The sequence below is a fragment of the Sparus aurata genome, chromosome 7 (assembly GCF_900880675.1).
Source record: "Sparus aurata chromosome 7, fSpaAur1.1, whole genome shotgun sequence".
Lineage (NCBI taxonomy): Eukaryota > Metazoa > Chordata > Actinopteri > Spariformes > Sparidae > Sparus > Sparus aurata.
In genome coordinates this window covers 31,917,117-31,934,472 of record NC_044193.1, presented here as the reverse complement: position 1 = coordinate 31,934,472, position 17,356 = coordinate 31,917,117, and the positions used below count along the sequence as shown (strand labels likewise).

The window sequence follows — 17,356 nt, the reverse complement described above, 5'->3', positions numbered from 1 at the left end:
GTGCTGACCCAACCAAAACACATGGTGAAGGAATAGGCTAATAGTTCGGGGGCCACAAATAAATGAAGGACCACTGCACTAGAGTGTTGGAGGTTTGACTCTGGTTCGGTGGCTGCTCTGCGGGGCGTGTATACATGTCCCATACTATTTGTGTTGTACTGAGTGAATCGACTGACAGGGAATAAAATGTTCTGTTCCCTGAAGGAGAGGAACGAGGTACAACACCACCTATCCCCGCTGCTGGGCAGCGGTGAAGCGCGGCTATCAAAGTGAAGGATGACTTCCGAGGATCTGATTTGTATGGCGCTTTTCTAGATACTGAAAGTGCCTCACGGGGTTCCAGGTTCCATTCATTCACACATTCTGGTGGTGGTAAACTGCAATAGTAGCCACAGCTGCCACACAGACTGACAGAGGCACGGTTGCCATTCAGCGCCAACGGCCCCTCCGCCCACCAACTCAAAAATACAGCAGTCATACACATTGACACGAGGCAAGGTGGGTTAAGTGTCTTGCCCAAGGACACAACGACCATGGCACAGTTGGCAGGGGCGGAGATCGACCGCCGATCCTCCGAACATAGGCCGACCTGCTCTACCACCTGAGCCACGGTCGCCCTAAAGGCGTGAACAGAGGTGTCTTCAGTCAGGCCACGCCGGGCGTGATATTCCATACTATATGTGTTGTACCTCATTCCTATCCTTCAGGGAACAGAAGTTATATTCATAACATTTCGATTTTAACACTAGAAAGTGTTCATGTGAGGAAAAGATGATATGCTGAAGAAGGAAGTGGAGGTCTAAAACATCATTTATGTTGTCCTGGATAACTTGTACATATGTTGGAAGCTGCAGTAACTCTGGACAGTGATACTGGGCCTGGCTGCATGAGCCCAGTGGTTTGTGTGTTTTAAAGGACTCAAGTGTTGAGCAGTAGCGCCCTCTAGTGGGCTTTTATAACACAAACAGCAAAGCCAACAGGGTGCAGCTCTCTTCTTTTTCAATGCCTGTTTTCCTCACCATCAAAAAATGTGTCGTCTTCTGTTCTGTTTACTGGTGGTGTTTTGCAGGTGCTAAAAAGGGTCGTCAGTGACATGAGCTGCTGCTGGACCAGTGCACTCTGCACATACTGTAAATGCCTGCCTCATTCTTCTGCTCCTCTTTGGGGAGATTCCCACTCCCCGTCAGACCTACATCTTATTTGTTGAACTGAAATGTAAAACCAACAACTGGTGGATTTATATGCTGGAGCAATTTTTGTTAAAGGAGTAATTCACCCAAAAATGTAAATTCAGTGAATCTCAGAGTAGACAATCTCACCCCCATGTTTATGGAATGTCATTTGAAGTTTTTGTAGTCTACAAAGGAATTCTGGACAACATTTCACAGCCACAAGATCCTTAATGGATTTGAAAATATGTCATTTACAACCTTTTTAAAGCTGAAATATATTTACATTTACATGCATTCTTAAACAAATCCCCATTTACTTCAGTTGTTTAGGAGAATGTTGCAATGTGTTTTGATGTGAGGCTTCAGGAATGTGTTGTGGACTACAAAACTTTAACACCCCGTTTATAATCGGCATAGGGGTGAGTGGAAGATGAATCATTTTTGGGTGAACGTTCCCTTTAAATGCATCATGCAGTGTTTCCTTGAGAACTAACTAACTTAATTATGCTAGGCTTGGCTAACCATGTTCTGTGCTTAACACAATAACATGAGATTGATATCGATATTTAACCTAAAGTTTTCATGTGCCCCAAGTGGACATTAGTCATGCAGTTTTATTATATTGTTGGTTTTATCTGTAAAGGTTTTGAGACTTCTGTCTCCAATTCAATACAAAGGAGCTGGATTTCAATTAGTTTGTGGTTCTCACAGCTTTGGAAATAACATTTAAATTCACAACATCTTTTTCCAGAACTAACATGTGGATCACACTGAACAGTCAACAGAACACTCAGTTGCTTCATGGGGAGCATTTCTTATACATCTTAAAACCTGGACACATAAAACCAAACCAATCTGCATGAGTGGCTATCAGCACAAGTATGTGAAAAACCTTTTGGGTGAACTGACCCTTTAAGAGGCAGACTATGGAAGTATTGTGATTATCCTGTTTTCTGGACACTTGTGAAACTTGTGAAATAAGGATGCACTGTGCTCTGCCAGCTACATTAATCATATTTAGAATATATAATGAATGTGGATGGTATGTATGTCTGCATATTTCCTGCTTTAGGGGCATTATGCAGACTTTTCCTTTTTGAAATGAAGTTCGCGTCATATTCATCTGGCATTTCATCTCAGAAATAAAAGATGCTAAACCCGGATTTCATCTTCCCCTTTGAGTCACCCACTCACTTATTCCTGCTTCCTCCTAAGCCCCTTTTTCCTCTTCATAAGCTATCTGCTTTTGTGCCCCCCCAATCCAATTCCTTTTGACTCATTTCTTTGAAGAGCTCCAGCCACTCTCTGACTCACTCAGTCTTTGTCACTCTGTTTTACAGATTCTCCATCTTTCCATCTCTCCATACATCTTTCACTGTTCTATCTCCACTCTCCCTTTCCAAGTTATCCTTCCATCCCTCCTTTCCTCACTGATTACTGCTCTTAGACCTGCTACAAAGTCCAGCGGTTCTCAATTCCTGCCCACAGGACCCAGAGCTGCGCTCTAAGTCTAAGAATATGTACTTAAAACATCTCAAATTAATCTCCTCATCCATGAAACACATCTGACCTACATATTTCTGTCTATCTGTCACTAATTCTTCATGAGTTTCCCCCTTAGTGCAGTGCACATTGGCTGGTCTGAGAGCATAACATCATTTGATGTCTGCAGCACAAAGCAGAGGTCGCAAACACACATACAAGTAGTCAAGCCACTGGAGGAGGTGAATGTGATTAAACTGCTGCTTCTGGAGCAGTGACACATGTTGAAGCTGGCAATTAGGGCAGTGGTATAGCCTCCAGTGACATCACCTTCATGTGGGTTTACATAAAAATCAATAGGTGCAGGTGTTCTGACGTACATGATAATCTGCTAGTGTGGCTCAATACATCTGTAAGAATGAAAGGATGGTTCACCTTGTTCCAGATTGATTTTAGGCCATCCAAAGGTAAAAAGAGCTCTTTGCAAAGAGTGACAGTTTACCTTAAATGTGCAGAAACTTTCACACCTGAAGAAAATATTAACACTTTTCAATCTCTGTGCTCATCAAATTAATTTCTGGACACAACAAGCAGCCTGCAAAAATCCCCTTTTGTTTAACGTCCCCGCCCAATCAAGCCATGTTCTTCTTTTTGTAGCTTACATCAGGGTGTTTGAGCTTTACTGTGTGGAATGATGTTGTGCAGAGTTTGACACTATATGGTTGTTTTTAAATGTTTTGCTCAAAGTCTAAATGTTATCTGTGCTGAATGAAATTTGGAGAGAGTGGTGTAGAGTGGGACTACAAGCACGGTTTGTGGCATCACAACAAGTTTGAAGGCCAATCCTGGTCGAATACTCACACGAGTGCAATGTGGAAACTTGGAGCCTCCAGTGCAAATACACTGAGAACTGACATGACAGTATAGTGTAAAACACCTGTTGTCCAAACATTACACTTGTAAAATGAAAAATATTTGCATATTTTTATATTCACAAATTGCTAATGAGGGAGAAGGAATATGTACCATTTTATGGATTGTAATGTGTTAACTGGAAAATGTGGTGAATTCTGATGAAATGAATAATTCTGAAATGCCCATTCCTTTCATTGCGGTGATAACCAGTCAGGAGTCAAACCACCAAACCTGCAGATCTCACAAGATGTGTGGACATGTGCTAACCATGCTGCTAGTGAGCAACACAGCAGAGGAGAGATCAGTGTTACTGTTGAAAACATCTCATCAGTGACACACCAAGTGAAAATGCTGCAGGTGAAATCAATTGCCTAAAATTCCTTAGGAGCAATAGGTGAGACTTGAGACTTTACCGCTTAAACCTTGCTCCTTTCCAGCACTGGGGAGACATTCTGAAACTTCATTGAGAGCTTGATGAGATCTCCTTTGAAACTTACAGGGAGCCCAAGTTGAGATTTTCTGCACCTGTTTCTCAGGAGAAACAATTGAGAAATCAGCCATAGCCTCACTTTGGTCCCACATAGATCTCATAGTTGTCTAGGAGAAATGAATGAGACAGTACTGAGATCTCTTTTCCAATTTTCATTTCCTCTGGGCATGTTAGTGGTGACAAAATCGGGTGCTTTTCACAAGACCTCGGGACATCTCTAGCCGTGTGTGTGGCAACAAAAACATACCAACATATACCACATATTTTAAGCAAAACCACAATCTTTTCCTAAACTGAACCACATCTTAAGCACAGCATTGTCACAAACAACATTCACATTGGTCCCATTCTTGAGACCAACAGCATCCACAGCACATCAGCAGCTATTGATGATATTTACAAAGAGCACAAAGTGGAAACTGAGTGAAGCAGCTTTCACGTTTCCACTTTCTCTTTTTGTAATTTGGTGGATGACTCAATATGCCACACTCTGAATTGATTGAAGATCTCTGACAATGTTCTCGGTTTGAACTCGGAGATGTCTCAGATACTGTCAGAGTTACTCTTTTTTCTCTCTTCAAAGTCCGTCGTCTGTGGTAGTGTTCAGGGATAAGTGTCTAGAGGAGCTAGCTGCGCCATTTTTGAAGTGTTTCTAAAGGTTTTTGGTTGGCGTGGCATGCAAATTATTACCTTTGAATTAGGCGCTCTTAACTGAACAGTGTGTGTTAATTTCAATAGATTTCTGATTCAATATGAAAATCATGACACCTCTTGTAGCTCCAGTATGTACCTATCCTTCCTTTCCTGTCTCAGGTCCTTGACAGCCTACTGAAGGTATGCTTAATGCCTCACCTCATCATCATGGACCAGCTCCTTTTTCACAACCTTCATGGCATACACCTGCTCATTCTTCTTTAGCCGAACCAGCAGGACCTTGGCATAGCTGCCACGCCCGATCACTCGGATCAGGTCAAAGTCACCCAGTCCAAGGGCCAGGCCCGGCGACAGCTTGATGCCATCAATACCATCCACGACGGCTTTAATGTCCTGGAAATCGGAGAGGTGGTAAAGTTATGAGTGCACGCATACATTCAAAACAAATATGTTTGGGTAAAGCTTTAGCTATTTGATTCTTTATATCCAAGTTCTATGTAGAGGAACTAAGAAGCAGCAATGCTTTACAAATGATCTGAAACAATATGTGTATGCAAAAAATAATTAATTCAGCGTGATAGGAGGATTAATTCACAAACTATAAAAAAAAAAATGAATCTGCAAACTTTTACATTAGTTTCACATTATAATCTATTAAATGAATTAACTGTCAAGTCAATTCTGTATTGATTCTTCTCACCTCTGTTTCTCCATCTTCTGTTTTATCCACTGTACAGTTGTGCGGTAAAAAAGATACTGTAAGAAACAGACAAAGAGACAGTTACTGAATCATGACCATATGGAGAAGGTTTCAATGTGTGCACTTAGAGATAAGACATGCTCTTATTTCTGGCCAGCAGGGGGTGGTAGAGTACACAGAATCCAGCCTAGCCATCCACAGGAAATACCAAACATGGTCAATCCACAAGGGGCCCCCAAACAGACCCTGACTTCAGATCACAGTTTCCTTTAATAGGATGTCAGACTGTTCTATGGGATCCCAATCAGAGAGCACTAGTGTGGTACAGTGAAGAGCAGTGGTGGACAGTAACGGAGTAAATTTACTTGAGTACTGTACTTAAGTACATATCCAGAGGATTTGTACTTTACTTGAGTATTAGATTTCTTTGGTACTTATTACTCTTACTTGAATACATTTCCAAGACAAATATTTTTACTTTTACTCGAGTTAATTTCTAGGAAGGCTGAAAAGTACTCGTTACTTTCAGGTCTGCTCTTTTTTTTTTTTCAATCTAAAATACTATTGGACACAAGCTGTGTTTGTCAAAGAAGTACCTATCACAGTGCACGCTCTCCACTGGGATCTACGTAAAAGCGGAAATACGTCATCCCTCCCCATAAGGATACTGCGTTTGTCAACACAAAACCGCGACAATGGCTGCATCAGGAGAAGAAAGACAATCCGCAGAGTCTCAGTCTGAGTCTGATAATGATCCGGAGCAGGAACTTTCAGAAAATCCTTGGCCTTATCTGGACTCCATGTTTGAGTTTGACAGAGTAAAAAACATGGACACAGACAAACAGACATATATTTTCAAATGTTTATTGTGTTTGCCGAAGAAAAACTACCTCTCTGCTTTCAACAACTCCACGTCCAACTTAAAGAAACACGTTGGCGTAAGTTAACCAGACTTTCACCATGTTATTTTCTATTTGTCTCGGTCAATGTCATCATGTTGTGAGAATGTGAGTGTGTGTTGATCACAAAAGCTACATTTTGTAGGAAGTGGCGCTGTGTGTGTGTGTGTGTGTGTGTGTGTGTGTGTGCGTGTGTGTGTGTGTGTGATGTGGTTTTATTTCATTCATTGAGTTTGTCTTGCTGAAAGCATTTTTGTTGTAAAGGTAGATTAATCCATGCAGAGCATTTGTAGTTCAAATATGATGGACAGTACATACAGTGTCAATGTTTTTCCTCTCTGGTGTTAACGTCTTTCCATACTACACACGGACAGACACAGGAAGACAGACATGGGGACATGGGGAGACAAGACAGACATGGGGAGACAGAGTTTGTTGTGCTCCTATATTGTACTGGTACATGTCCTTCCTGTAAAGTCAAGTGACTTCAACATTGAGTTATTGAAAGCAGAGATGTAGTTTTTTGTAAAGCAGCGATTCTCAACCAGTGGTCTGGGGACAACATTGGTCTTTGAGGGGGTTCCAGTTCCCAACTTAGCTAAATGATAGAGAGTTAGTTGGACGGTGCAGGTTCATTTGGTTACAGTTTTAATGATTGTTAATAAACATCTGCATCTGCAACATCTGCTGTCCTCCTGTGATCCCATTCATTTAATTTGTTTTTATAGGTGTTTCTGCAGGCTTTATATTACATTGTGGTTCTAAAAGCAAGCACATCAGTGCAGGTGGTTTCAAAGAGTTAATTCTCAGAAACAAGAGTTAAAAGGTCCTCAAATTCATTTAGAAAAAATTATAGTAATTAATTGATGTGAAATATAAGAAATGTACTCTTACTTTTACTTAAAGTAAATTTAAAAGCATGTACTTTTGGATACTTAAGTACCTTTAAAAGCAAGTACTTTTTTACTCTTACTTGAGTAACATGTCGACTGAGCTACTTTTACTTGTAACGGAGTAAATTTTGACCAGTAGTATTTGTACTCTTACTCAAGTACTGGGGTCGAGTACTCTGTCCATCTCTGGTGAAGAGTCACATAGTTACATAAGAGATGATCGTGACGGTCAATCATTTGAACAAAGTAGCCAATCTATTATTCATTTGTCTGGGGAATCCAGGTCTCACATCAAAGTCTCTGAGGGTTCCTTGATCACACTCTGGTAGCTATGCACTTCTACTGTTCATGTCATACCGGCAAACAGGGTCTTCAGTGAATAGAAGAGGAAAAATGCACTTTGTAGATCAATTGATAACCAAGAAGATTGTGTTTTCTACCTGTGTGTGTTTGTTGGTTGGTTTAGACAAAAACCACTGAATGGATTTCCACCTAACTCCACGACCCCTTTAACTTTTGTGTGAATTTGGACAAAGGGACAGATCCAGGAAATTTCTCTCACTTTCTTTGAGCACTTCTATTAATTTTCTCAGGGAATAATGCAGGGATCATGATGCGGTGTTAAGTCATGTATGTTTGATGGCCATGACCAAAGGTAAACTCAGTGTAGAAAGATACAGTCAGTAGTATTTCCATAATCCTGCTGACAAACAGACAAACAAACACCTCCAACTTAAAAAACATAATCTCCTTGGCGGAGGTAATAATTAAACCTTAAAAAGCCACCAAAAGGTTTTCTTAAATTCTGACAGTGATTTCTTTAGGTTATTGATACTTTCCTAGAGCTTTTTACCACTTTTTACCAATGAACCTTTTTTCCAGCTTCTGATAAGAGATGTGTTACTGACTTCAAACTTTCTGTCACTTGTCCAGTGTGAGCACACCAAATACTAAATACCTGTTAGAATAAGTATGTCACATCCACAGTGATCCCCCTGATCCCAAGCTGCACAAAGTCTCATGTAAAATATTTTGATGTTGGCAATGGATGATTCAGCCCTATGGATGAGCCATCTCGCTTTTGAGGAGGGTTCCTCTTTTTATTCCTACGGGTACAGTACACTCGGTTTGAATCAAGTAAGTAAGTAGTGTCCTTGAAATGCATGTTACACACCAAGAACTTTTCCCAGCTACAGTCATAAAACAAGACTGATTTGTTTCACTCTCATAGAACTGGACAACCATAGAATCACCATGAATTATGTAAAGGTTTTGTATACCGACTAAAATATTACTTTACTGTGGTGTTCTCAATGGACTAATATTAAACATATTACACATTCATTACGTTAGCATTTCCAGTTAGAGGAACAGTCACCCAAAATCTAATATTTGATGCCTGTACAGTGGTTTGAGATACAAGGTAATCCAGATAAAGGCTAAGCTCTCATTACAAAGGCTGCTGTCAGAGGGTGGGATATTTCAGGCAGCAAGTGAACATTTTGTCCTCAAAGCTGATCTGCTGGAAGCAGAAAAAATGGGCATGTGTAAGGATCTGAGCGACTTTGAAAAGGGCCAAATTGTGATGGCTAGATGACTGTGTCTGTGACTCTTGTCTGGTGTTCCTGGTTTGCAGTTGTTAGTACCGACCAATAGGCTTGTGGGATCTCTTGCCTTCTGGAGATTTAGATTTTGTCTGAAGCCATTACTGTTTTTTCTTCAGTTGTTTTTTTACATATTATAACAAGTCTCCAGCTACTTCAGGTGTTTTGAAGAATGCCACAGTGCTGTTTTATTGTGAATCTCCAGAAATGTTTTGTGGACTATAAAACTTCACCTGTATTTTCATCAGCATGGGGGGAGGAGACGATGACTGAATTTTCATGTTTGATTAAACTGTTACTTTATCTGGATGCCTCTATCTCAAACCGCTGCACACACATCCCCTTTCAAGGTCTGAACTTCCATTCACATTTGCCATAACTTATTATTAGTTCTCTTCAGAATTCAGTGTCACCATCACCGTATTTACTATTCCTCACCAAGCTGAGTGATATTCAAGTCTTAAGATATGGAGCAAATACTGAGCATGTACATAAAACATCTTAGACATTATAATAAACTAGAGCAAATGACTTGGTAGAATTCTACTCCCTTGTTAAAAAGAAGAAAAAGGTTTCAGTGACTTACTCCCATCTGTGTCCTCTGCGTCATCTGGTGGAAGGTCCACCTCCTCATTCTTGGCATCTGAAGGGGGCTCCTGTGATGGCATGACTGGATCCTGAAAAAAGACATTCCAAAATCCACCTAAATATCCCCTGACATGGCGCCTCAAATAACAAATAAAATATCCATTCATGGTTTTGCCCTCCTAGCATTGTGTATGATGAATCATGTTTGCAAGGACTAAAGAAACAATTGCATTTGGAGGTGCCCTCAGTTAATGTGCACACATGTTGCTACTTGAAGACTCTAATGACGATATGGGTTTTTTTTTAATAAAGAAAAGGCATTCAATCGCATCATCTCATCAAGCCTCAAAGTCACTTATCTGAAGATACCGCGCTGAAGCTGTGATCAATTCCAACTGCTGACAGAACAGTTCACCCAGCACTGAGCTACAGTACATTGATTTTCTAGTCAGATTTTGGTCATCAGTATTGGATTTTCGATCTTTGTGTTTGGTCAGATGCTTGCTTTGTGGTAAAATGGATTAATGACATGGAGCACACATGTTTGCTGTCACTAAACTTGATGCCTCATTTTAATAAAACTAGTGCAGTGCCCGTAGGAAATATGTATTCCTATAGAAAAGAGGGAGGTTAAGTAGCTTTTTCATGGATGGCCAAATGAGGCTGTGTTTGAAGGTGGGACGTCAGGGATATTTAGGTTTGTTGTGAAATCCGATATTCCAGGGTATAATTGGCCGTTTTTCACTATTTTAGATTTTGCCATTATATTTCACCTTAAAAACTATTTACTTGGTGTCATTATTTTCAGCACAACCTCACATGTGTGACTGTACAGTAATTCTTTTTATTTTGACATACTGTATTAACACAATGGACCTAAAATCACAAAAATACATAAAATCCGAGTAGAAAAAGTTTTTTACTGTGAAAACCACAAATATGTTTAACAAACCATTTTTTATTACTTATAATGCAAATATAAATTGTTATTTGCTAAATATGTGCATACATTTGCAAAGTTATATGTAACTATTTACATTTAAATGCAAGCAATGCTCAGGTCTGCCTGAGCTCCTTCCAGCTGAATGAAGAGCTGCACTGCCTGCTCCACATTCAGCAGTCTCCTCATTGTTTTGACTCATTAAACAAAAAAACGACACACTACACCAAACACTACATAACACACTAACTATACAATCCAAACACGCTAAATGTCACAAATCTCTCAACTCTCAATATCGCTGTCTCTATCGCTGTCTCTACACCGACCGTCGTTGCCTGTCATTCATCCGCCTCTGTCCCTCCCACAACTTCCCGTCCCTCAACAACCAAACTTGCTGCTTGGACACTTTCGTGACAAAAGCCCGTTTTTACCGTTTCTTCCTGCACCAGACACAAAGCAAACATGACGGCAATGTTCGCGAAAAAGCGTGGCGGACATTATTTACCCTAAGTCCGGTTTTGGACTTGCCGGTGCGTCCGGTCCGTGACTCGGGAGGTGGGCCATGTTGGTGGGCTAGCAGCTAGCTACACACGAACATCCACAGATTCCGATTCCACTTTGTTGTCCACGCGTCTCCGGATCTCCTCAGACCCGAACAGACTCGGTCCGGACTCGTTTAGTCTCATTAATCCACAACAGTCAGTTTAGATGCACAGAACAGAACGGGACCGAACCACCGGCAAAATCCCGGTCCAGCTCGTGCTGCTGCAGGTATAAATCCGCTTGTTTCTTAAAGTCCGTGTAAAGCAAATTCAGCCATTCTCTTCTAAACACATTAAAAAGGTCATAAATGTATTTCCTTAAAACATGTAAAAAGCCATTCAACCATTTAGAATTTAATTTTGGAGCTAGGCTCACAAACTGTGTTTCAAAATTGCTGTGTTCAGGATTTAATGGGCGGGTCAGAAATCATGGCATGATTTGCATAAACCTGGCCCTGCTGCGGAAGTGGTAATTCAGCGCATTAGCTTTGGTGGTTTTTCCGCTCACTCTCGAGTCTTGGATAGTATCTCTTAGAATAGTTTGCAGCTAGCTAACCAGTCAACCAGTCAGCTAAACAGTCATGTCTCCTCCACATCGCTCGTGCATCTTTCCTGGATGCCACAGTGTGCAGGGTAACGGCGCTGTTAGCTTATTTAAGTTTCCTACGGACGACAACGTAAGGAAACGGTGGATCGATTTTGTCAAGACGAGCTACTGTGGAGAGTTTAAAATCACCACCATCACCTGTCTCTGCAGTGTCCACTTTACCCCCGATAGTTACAGCAACTGCCACCAGGTAAAGTCTGGATATCTGGTGAGTCCATTGACGCTGGTCAGTGGGGTCGAACCGACCCTCTCCGTCCCCGGCTTGCATCTCCCGTCCCGCCGACAGCGCATGCTCTCATCTCCGCCGCCAGCATTATGTGCCCGCCTGCGACCGTCCCGCCGACAAAAGGTCTCTCATCCGGCATTACGTGCCCACCAGAGAGTGTAAGTAGAGTTCAGATTCTCTGCCCGAGCCCGACCCTGGCCTGACCGGGACCGCCGGCCGGGTCGGGCCAATATTTCCCTTCAATATCCTTGGGGCGGGACATGCCGGCCCTTGATCAAGCATTTGCTTGATGCTTCGTGCTTCGTGCTTATGTATGTTATAAATATTGTACATTTGGGCAATTAAATGCATTTTGCTGAAGGGGCAAATCCTGAAAGTGATTTTACATCGTGCATCCTGTCATGCCCATGTAATGTTAGCAAATGTTATTGCATTTAATCATGACATGATTTGGCCTCATTCCCTGAGCGGAGTCCATCTGACAGCACAATGATAATCTACAGGTAATATTTTATGTGCACCAATATAGCTATGACAAGGAATTATATGTAGACTGGGGTTTTACGTTTGTGTGTAATGTAAAACATGGACTGTGAGGAACGAGGCTGAGCACTATCAGTGTCTGACTCAGAGTCAGTTACTGGCTCTGATGGCTCAAACAGGTAGGGCTGGGTTCGTCCGATGATGCTGCTTGCTTCCATTGTTACTGTAGGTTACGTCCTTGTACAGTACATGGAGGAGGCTCTCCTCCCGCGCATGGGCGTGGTTCCAGCGCCTCTATCTGACACGCCCCCAGCGTTTCACAGCAGAGAGAAGTGCTTGTTTTTCCATGATATTGAGACCTAATTTTATATACTTGGCAATTTTTTGAATCTTTCAAATTTGGCTCAGTGGTCAATGACACATGTTTCTGTGGTGTGACAAACTCATAACACAAATTTATTTCTGCTTTACACAGACTTTAAGGTATGTCATGGGCTTGAGATCTAGAGTGATTGGCTATGGTGCGCACGTGGCTACGGTGTGCAGTGATTGGCTCTGGTGCGCACGTGACTGTGGTGGCTCCGGTGGACAATGCTCGCGGAATTTGTAAAGCATTTATGAAATAATTTATTAACGGTATCATTGCAGTCCAAACAAATCCGACGTCGCACACCCTCGAACCACGCAGCAGCCATGTTGAAAGAGATATTTGAGGAACACATACATACACACACACACACACACACACACACACACACACACACACACACACACACACACACACACACACACACACACACACACACACAGACAGACAGACAGACAGACTTGCTTTTATAGAGAGATGGTAGAAAAGAACAGCTTTATACAGTTGTGCTTGATTGTTAGCACAGCCCCCATCCCTCGTAGTCACTCCATGTCACATCAAAGGTTATCTAATTATACGTTTAAATGATGAAAAGCGACCAGTCCTTTGTTATATATTCTTATATATTCTGGTCTGGTTGTGTACTTACATTGTGTCAAATGTTTTCAACAATGTTCAAACCCAGAGAAATCCTTGATTTCACTCAAGGTAACAGTGCTTTTCATCACCTTGCCACGTGAACCACAGTATGATACATCAGACAACATGACTAGATGTAATGTAAATAAAACTTTAACACAATACCTTATCTGTAAACACTTCTGAGTCACCTCATATAGATTTTAATCAGCAGTGGTGGTTGCTTAACAACTAAGACAGCAACTTCCATGATCCCATGCGACTTCAGCTTGCAGTAAGTGGTTCTGAAGAAAGACGGCTGATTATTGAGTCACAACCCTGGTTCACAAACACCAGTGCTTTGCGTTGGTGGCCCCTCAGTCATCAGTACTGAACAACCTGAGAATGACACTCAACTGCCATCTGTCTTTCTCCAGAATGGCTTGTTGTACCTTTCACAATGTCATCAAACTAGTCACTAGTCACTTTTCATTGTTTGACTGAGGGACCCCTAGCAGCAGAAAAAAACATACTATGCATTTTACATGGATTTCTGTCTTGTACACATTGTCCTTTCACTTTATACTGGGTACCTTTGAATACTCCTGCCCCAAACTGTGGAGCTCTCCTTTATATAAAAGATTCTTCTTTTTCATATTCTATCGTCAATCTTCTTTGTGCTTCAGGACTTCCGGGACTTATACAAATATTTTCTATCTTATATCTTTCTTAGCAATGAACCTGATTCTGATGAACACGTACAGTATACTGTAACCAAAAGACATTCTACAGTTGTGCCTTTATCACGAAATACTCTCCTGAAGAGGGAATGTAATCCTCATCATTCATGTGGACCAGAAATAAGCTCGATCTCAGAGTACGCCAGAATGCTGACAGACTGTGTTGGCATTGGATGTGACAGGCTGCTACTGTGCTGCTTGCTGCTTGGGACATGAAGAAATACTCACCATAAGCCTTTGGCAGGTCTGAGGGATGAGTCTGTGACAGCGCTTATGGACCAGCAGTTTGCAGTTGATACACTTGTAGCCCTGCCTGCCCAGCCCCCATATCCTTTCACTACAGTGGCCACAGTAGGCTTTCTGTAAGAGACACACAGGACAGGACACAGAGACCAGTTAGTCTTCACTCCCAATCACTGATTTTTCATCAAGAATTATTTAACAGGGTGCAATGATAGGTACACAATGGCCGAATGTGATGAATGCACAGTTTCTGGCTACAACGGAGCACTTTAAAGACGAATGTCAGCAATGCTACTGGTGGACAATTGCATCTAGATTTGTTACAACCACTGTCACTTACTTAAAATGACAGGAGTATTTCACAACAATAGCTTGACTTCCTCCTGGTGGCTTTTTGAAGGCTAGGGTTGGGCAGGTTCAAATATAATCTGCCAAAAATAAAGTTTCCAGAGTTCAACAACAAACACAAACCTTCAATGATTCAACAAAAAAAGATTGAAATTCCCTTTGTACAAAGTTCTGTTTTTTCAACCCTGTGCCAAATAAACTACCTTCTCAAGCAAATCAGTAAGAGATCGTGACACCCTTTGTGTCTACTAACCAAATGTAGTATATGTATCACACAGTATCTGTGGTCCCAATCACTTTCTTATTCGCTCAATCTTTGATTGGATATTTCCTGATCTAAATCTGAATAACGATACTGGTGCACTGAGCAGTTTGCATTGCCAGGATGTTTTGGGCCACCTGGGGGCAGCCAATCAATCATAATAAAAGGATTTCACATATACACTACTAAGGGATATTTGGATATGTTAGTGTTTCACTTGATTGTTTATTCTGGGTGAAGGTGATGGCAAGTAAGAATCTTTTTACGCATCCGGCAGGCAAAGAGCAACATTAGCATCCATTTGGAGTTGTGTTTTTGGCCGCCATATATATATATATATACATATATATCAGTGGCGGCTGGTGACTGAAAAAATTGGGGAGGACAGGAGGAAAACCAGTCCACGGTGTCATGTTATTTTATAAAGCCAACTACTTATCCATACTTTCTTATATTTAATGAAAATTAAGCAATAAAACAATGACTTACACTGTGCTACCAGTGTAGTCAATATACATACTTCACGACAGCACATGATATCACACTCATCACTCATCACAATCATCCAAAACAACTGTGCTGTGTGTCCTGGTCTGCCGCTAACGTTATGTCCTCCAGCAGGATGAACGAAACGAAAACTATGAATTATCTTTCTGACTGGTTCTCTCTGATTTCTCCGAACAGTTTTTTTTCTTTCAGAAATTTGCTTATTTTTCCTTTTAAATCGATTCCAATATCGCTGAAAACTCCATATTTCTTGTCCGAGCATGGCTGGCAGTGAAAGCTGTAAAATACATAGAAGTATTTTTTGTTCACGGTTGGATAATTGTGAGAATGAAATTTGGGAACTGTTATTGGACCAACCTGCTGTCAATCTTGTATTCTGGTTGCTGATTGGTAAGGGAGGACGTCCTCCCTTAGCGTGTCATTTTACATGACTTAGCCAATCATAGATCAGCATGAAAAAATCCTAAATGCATTGAGTGAATGGAAGGAGATCACTCCCACGGAGGACAGAAGCCCTCCGTCCTCCCCTAGCCCCCACCTTCCTGCTCCCTGCTCCTCTCAGACTGCTCTGTCTCCTCCGTCTGCAGCTGTCGCTGTTGAACCGTTTTAAGTGGATTTTCTTCCAAAGAAAATTTTTTTTTTGATATAATATATATATAATGTTTTATAAATGATACTGAGATTTGGTAATGATTTATTTCAACCAGTTACTCTTTCTTTAAAAAAAATTGATCTTCCTCTTGCCTCTCAAAAATAGAGGACCAACCTCCTCTGCCTCTATGGACGAGCCTCCTCTGATATATATATATATATATATGTATATATATATATATATACTTATATATGTATATATATAAATACTAAGGGTGTCACGATTTAAATTTTAAATCGAAATCGATCGAAATTAAGTCACAATCTCAAACTTCGAATTAAAAAATAGTATCGCCGATGCTGCCATGCTCCCATGTCACGTCTGGTCAGCTTGCCGAGCGGAAAAAAAAAACAACACCCGTGTTGAAGTGCTGCGACTCAACCTCCTCTAACTTAGCTACTAGCTAAGCCAGTAGCTATTAGCTACAGCCAGCCAGACGATAGCATGTTGTTACACCATTCCTGTTCGGCTTCCAGACCGTGGTCGGGAAGCACAGGGGAGATGATTTCCTCCAGCGAAGTTTGTGTTTATCTTAGGGGTGAACCACTTTCATGTGTGAAGCTGCTCGGGACAGGGAGCTTTGCTGTATCTGGAGGAGCCGTGGCCTTTACTCAGAGCCAAACTGCAGCCTATATTGTACACTTTACTGCTGTCGCTACTACTGCTACTCCTTTGCTTCTCTTTCCTCTCCTGTTCATTCACTGTCCCGCATGTACGCACGCTCCCTCACTCTCGCTCGCCCACTCACACCTTACGCACACACACTTCACGCACTGCCTTATTCCTGAAAGGGGCAACGCCACTCTTACAACAATGGCAACTGCAGATGCAGGAGACCCACAGACCGTCGCCCATGTGGAAGTATTTTGGATTTCTAATGAGTTATGTTGATAACATTCGCGTTGTCGACAAAAAAGCCACAGTTTGCAAGCTCTGCAAATTGACTGAAGATATAAATTATTGTTACATTATGTTGTTAATAAATGTTTTAAATTTGAAAATGTAGTGTGGTACATTGCGAACAAAGGTCAGATATTATATTGGATAAAAGTATAGTCTAAAAATGGCATAGCAACCTGTGCTTTAAAAAAAAAAAAAGTAAAAATCGAGAATCGAATCGAATCGTGACCTTAGAATCGAAAATGTAATTGAATCGAGGATTTGGAGAATCGTGACACCCCTAATAAATACAATAAAATAAATCAACAACAACAAGCAACATTAATTGGTATGCTTTATTTTGTGTGCATTATTTCATAGGGACATTTTCAGTCTGATGATAATTGCAGGGAAAATATAGAAGAAGAAGAGAACAAGTTTCTCACTCATATTATAGTTTGTCCCATGACTCCTAGAGGAAATTTGTTGTATTACAAAATACTGCTCCTTTTAAACTCAATTCCTCTTTCTTCTGTCAGTTC

General features: G+C 41.2%; 1 protein-coding gene across 6 annotated transcripts in view; it reads right to left on the bottom strand.

Annotated features, from left to right (window-relative positions):
- The window catches only part of prkcz (protein kinase C, zeta), a 197,049-nt gene that overhangs the window by 59,160 nt on the left and 120,533 nt on the right, over nucleotides 1-17,356 (bottom strand). For all 6 annotated transcript variants that reach the window (XM_030422231.1, XM_030422233.1, XM_030422237.1 and 3 more), the window contains 4 exons: nucleotides 14,152-14,283; nucleotides 9,396-9,486; nucleotides 5,414-5,469; nucleotides 4,912-5,106 (listed from right to left, as the gene is read on the bottom strand). In XM_030422231.1, coding sequence (XP_030278091.1) covers nucleotides 4,912-5,106; nucleotides 5,414-5,469; nucleotides 9,396-9,486; nucleotides 14,152-14,283 — 474 coding nt within the window. The remainder of the gene's footprint in view (nucleotides 1-4,911; nucleotides 5,107-5,413; nucleotides 5,470-9,395; nucleotides 9,487-14,151; nucleotides 14,284-17,356) is intronic.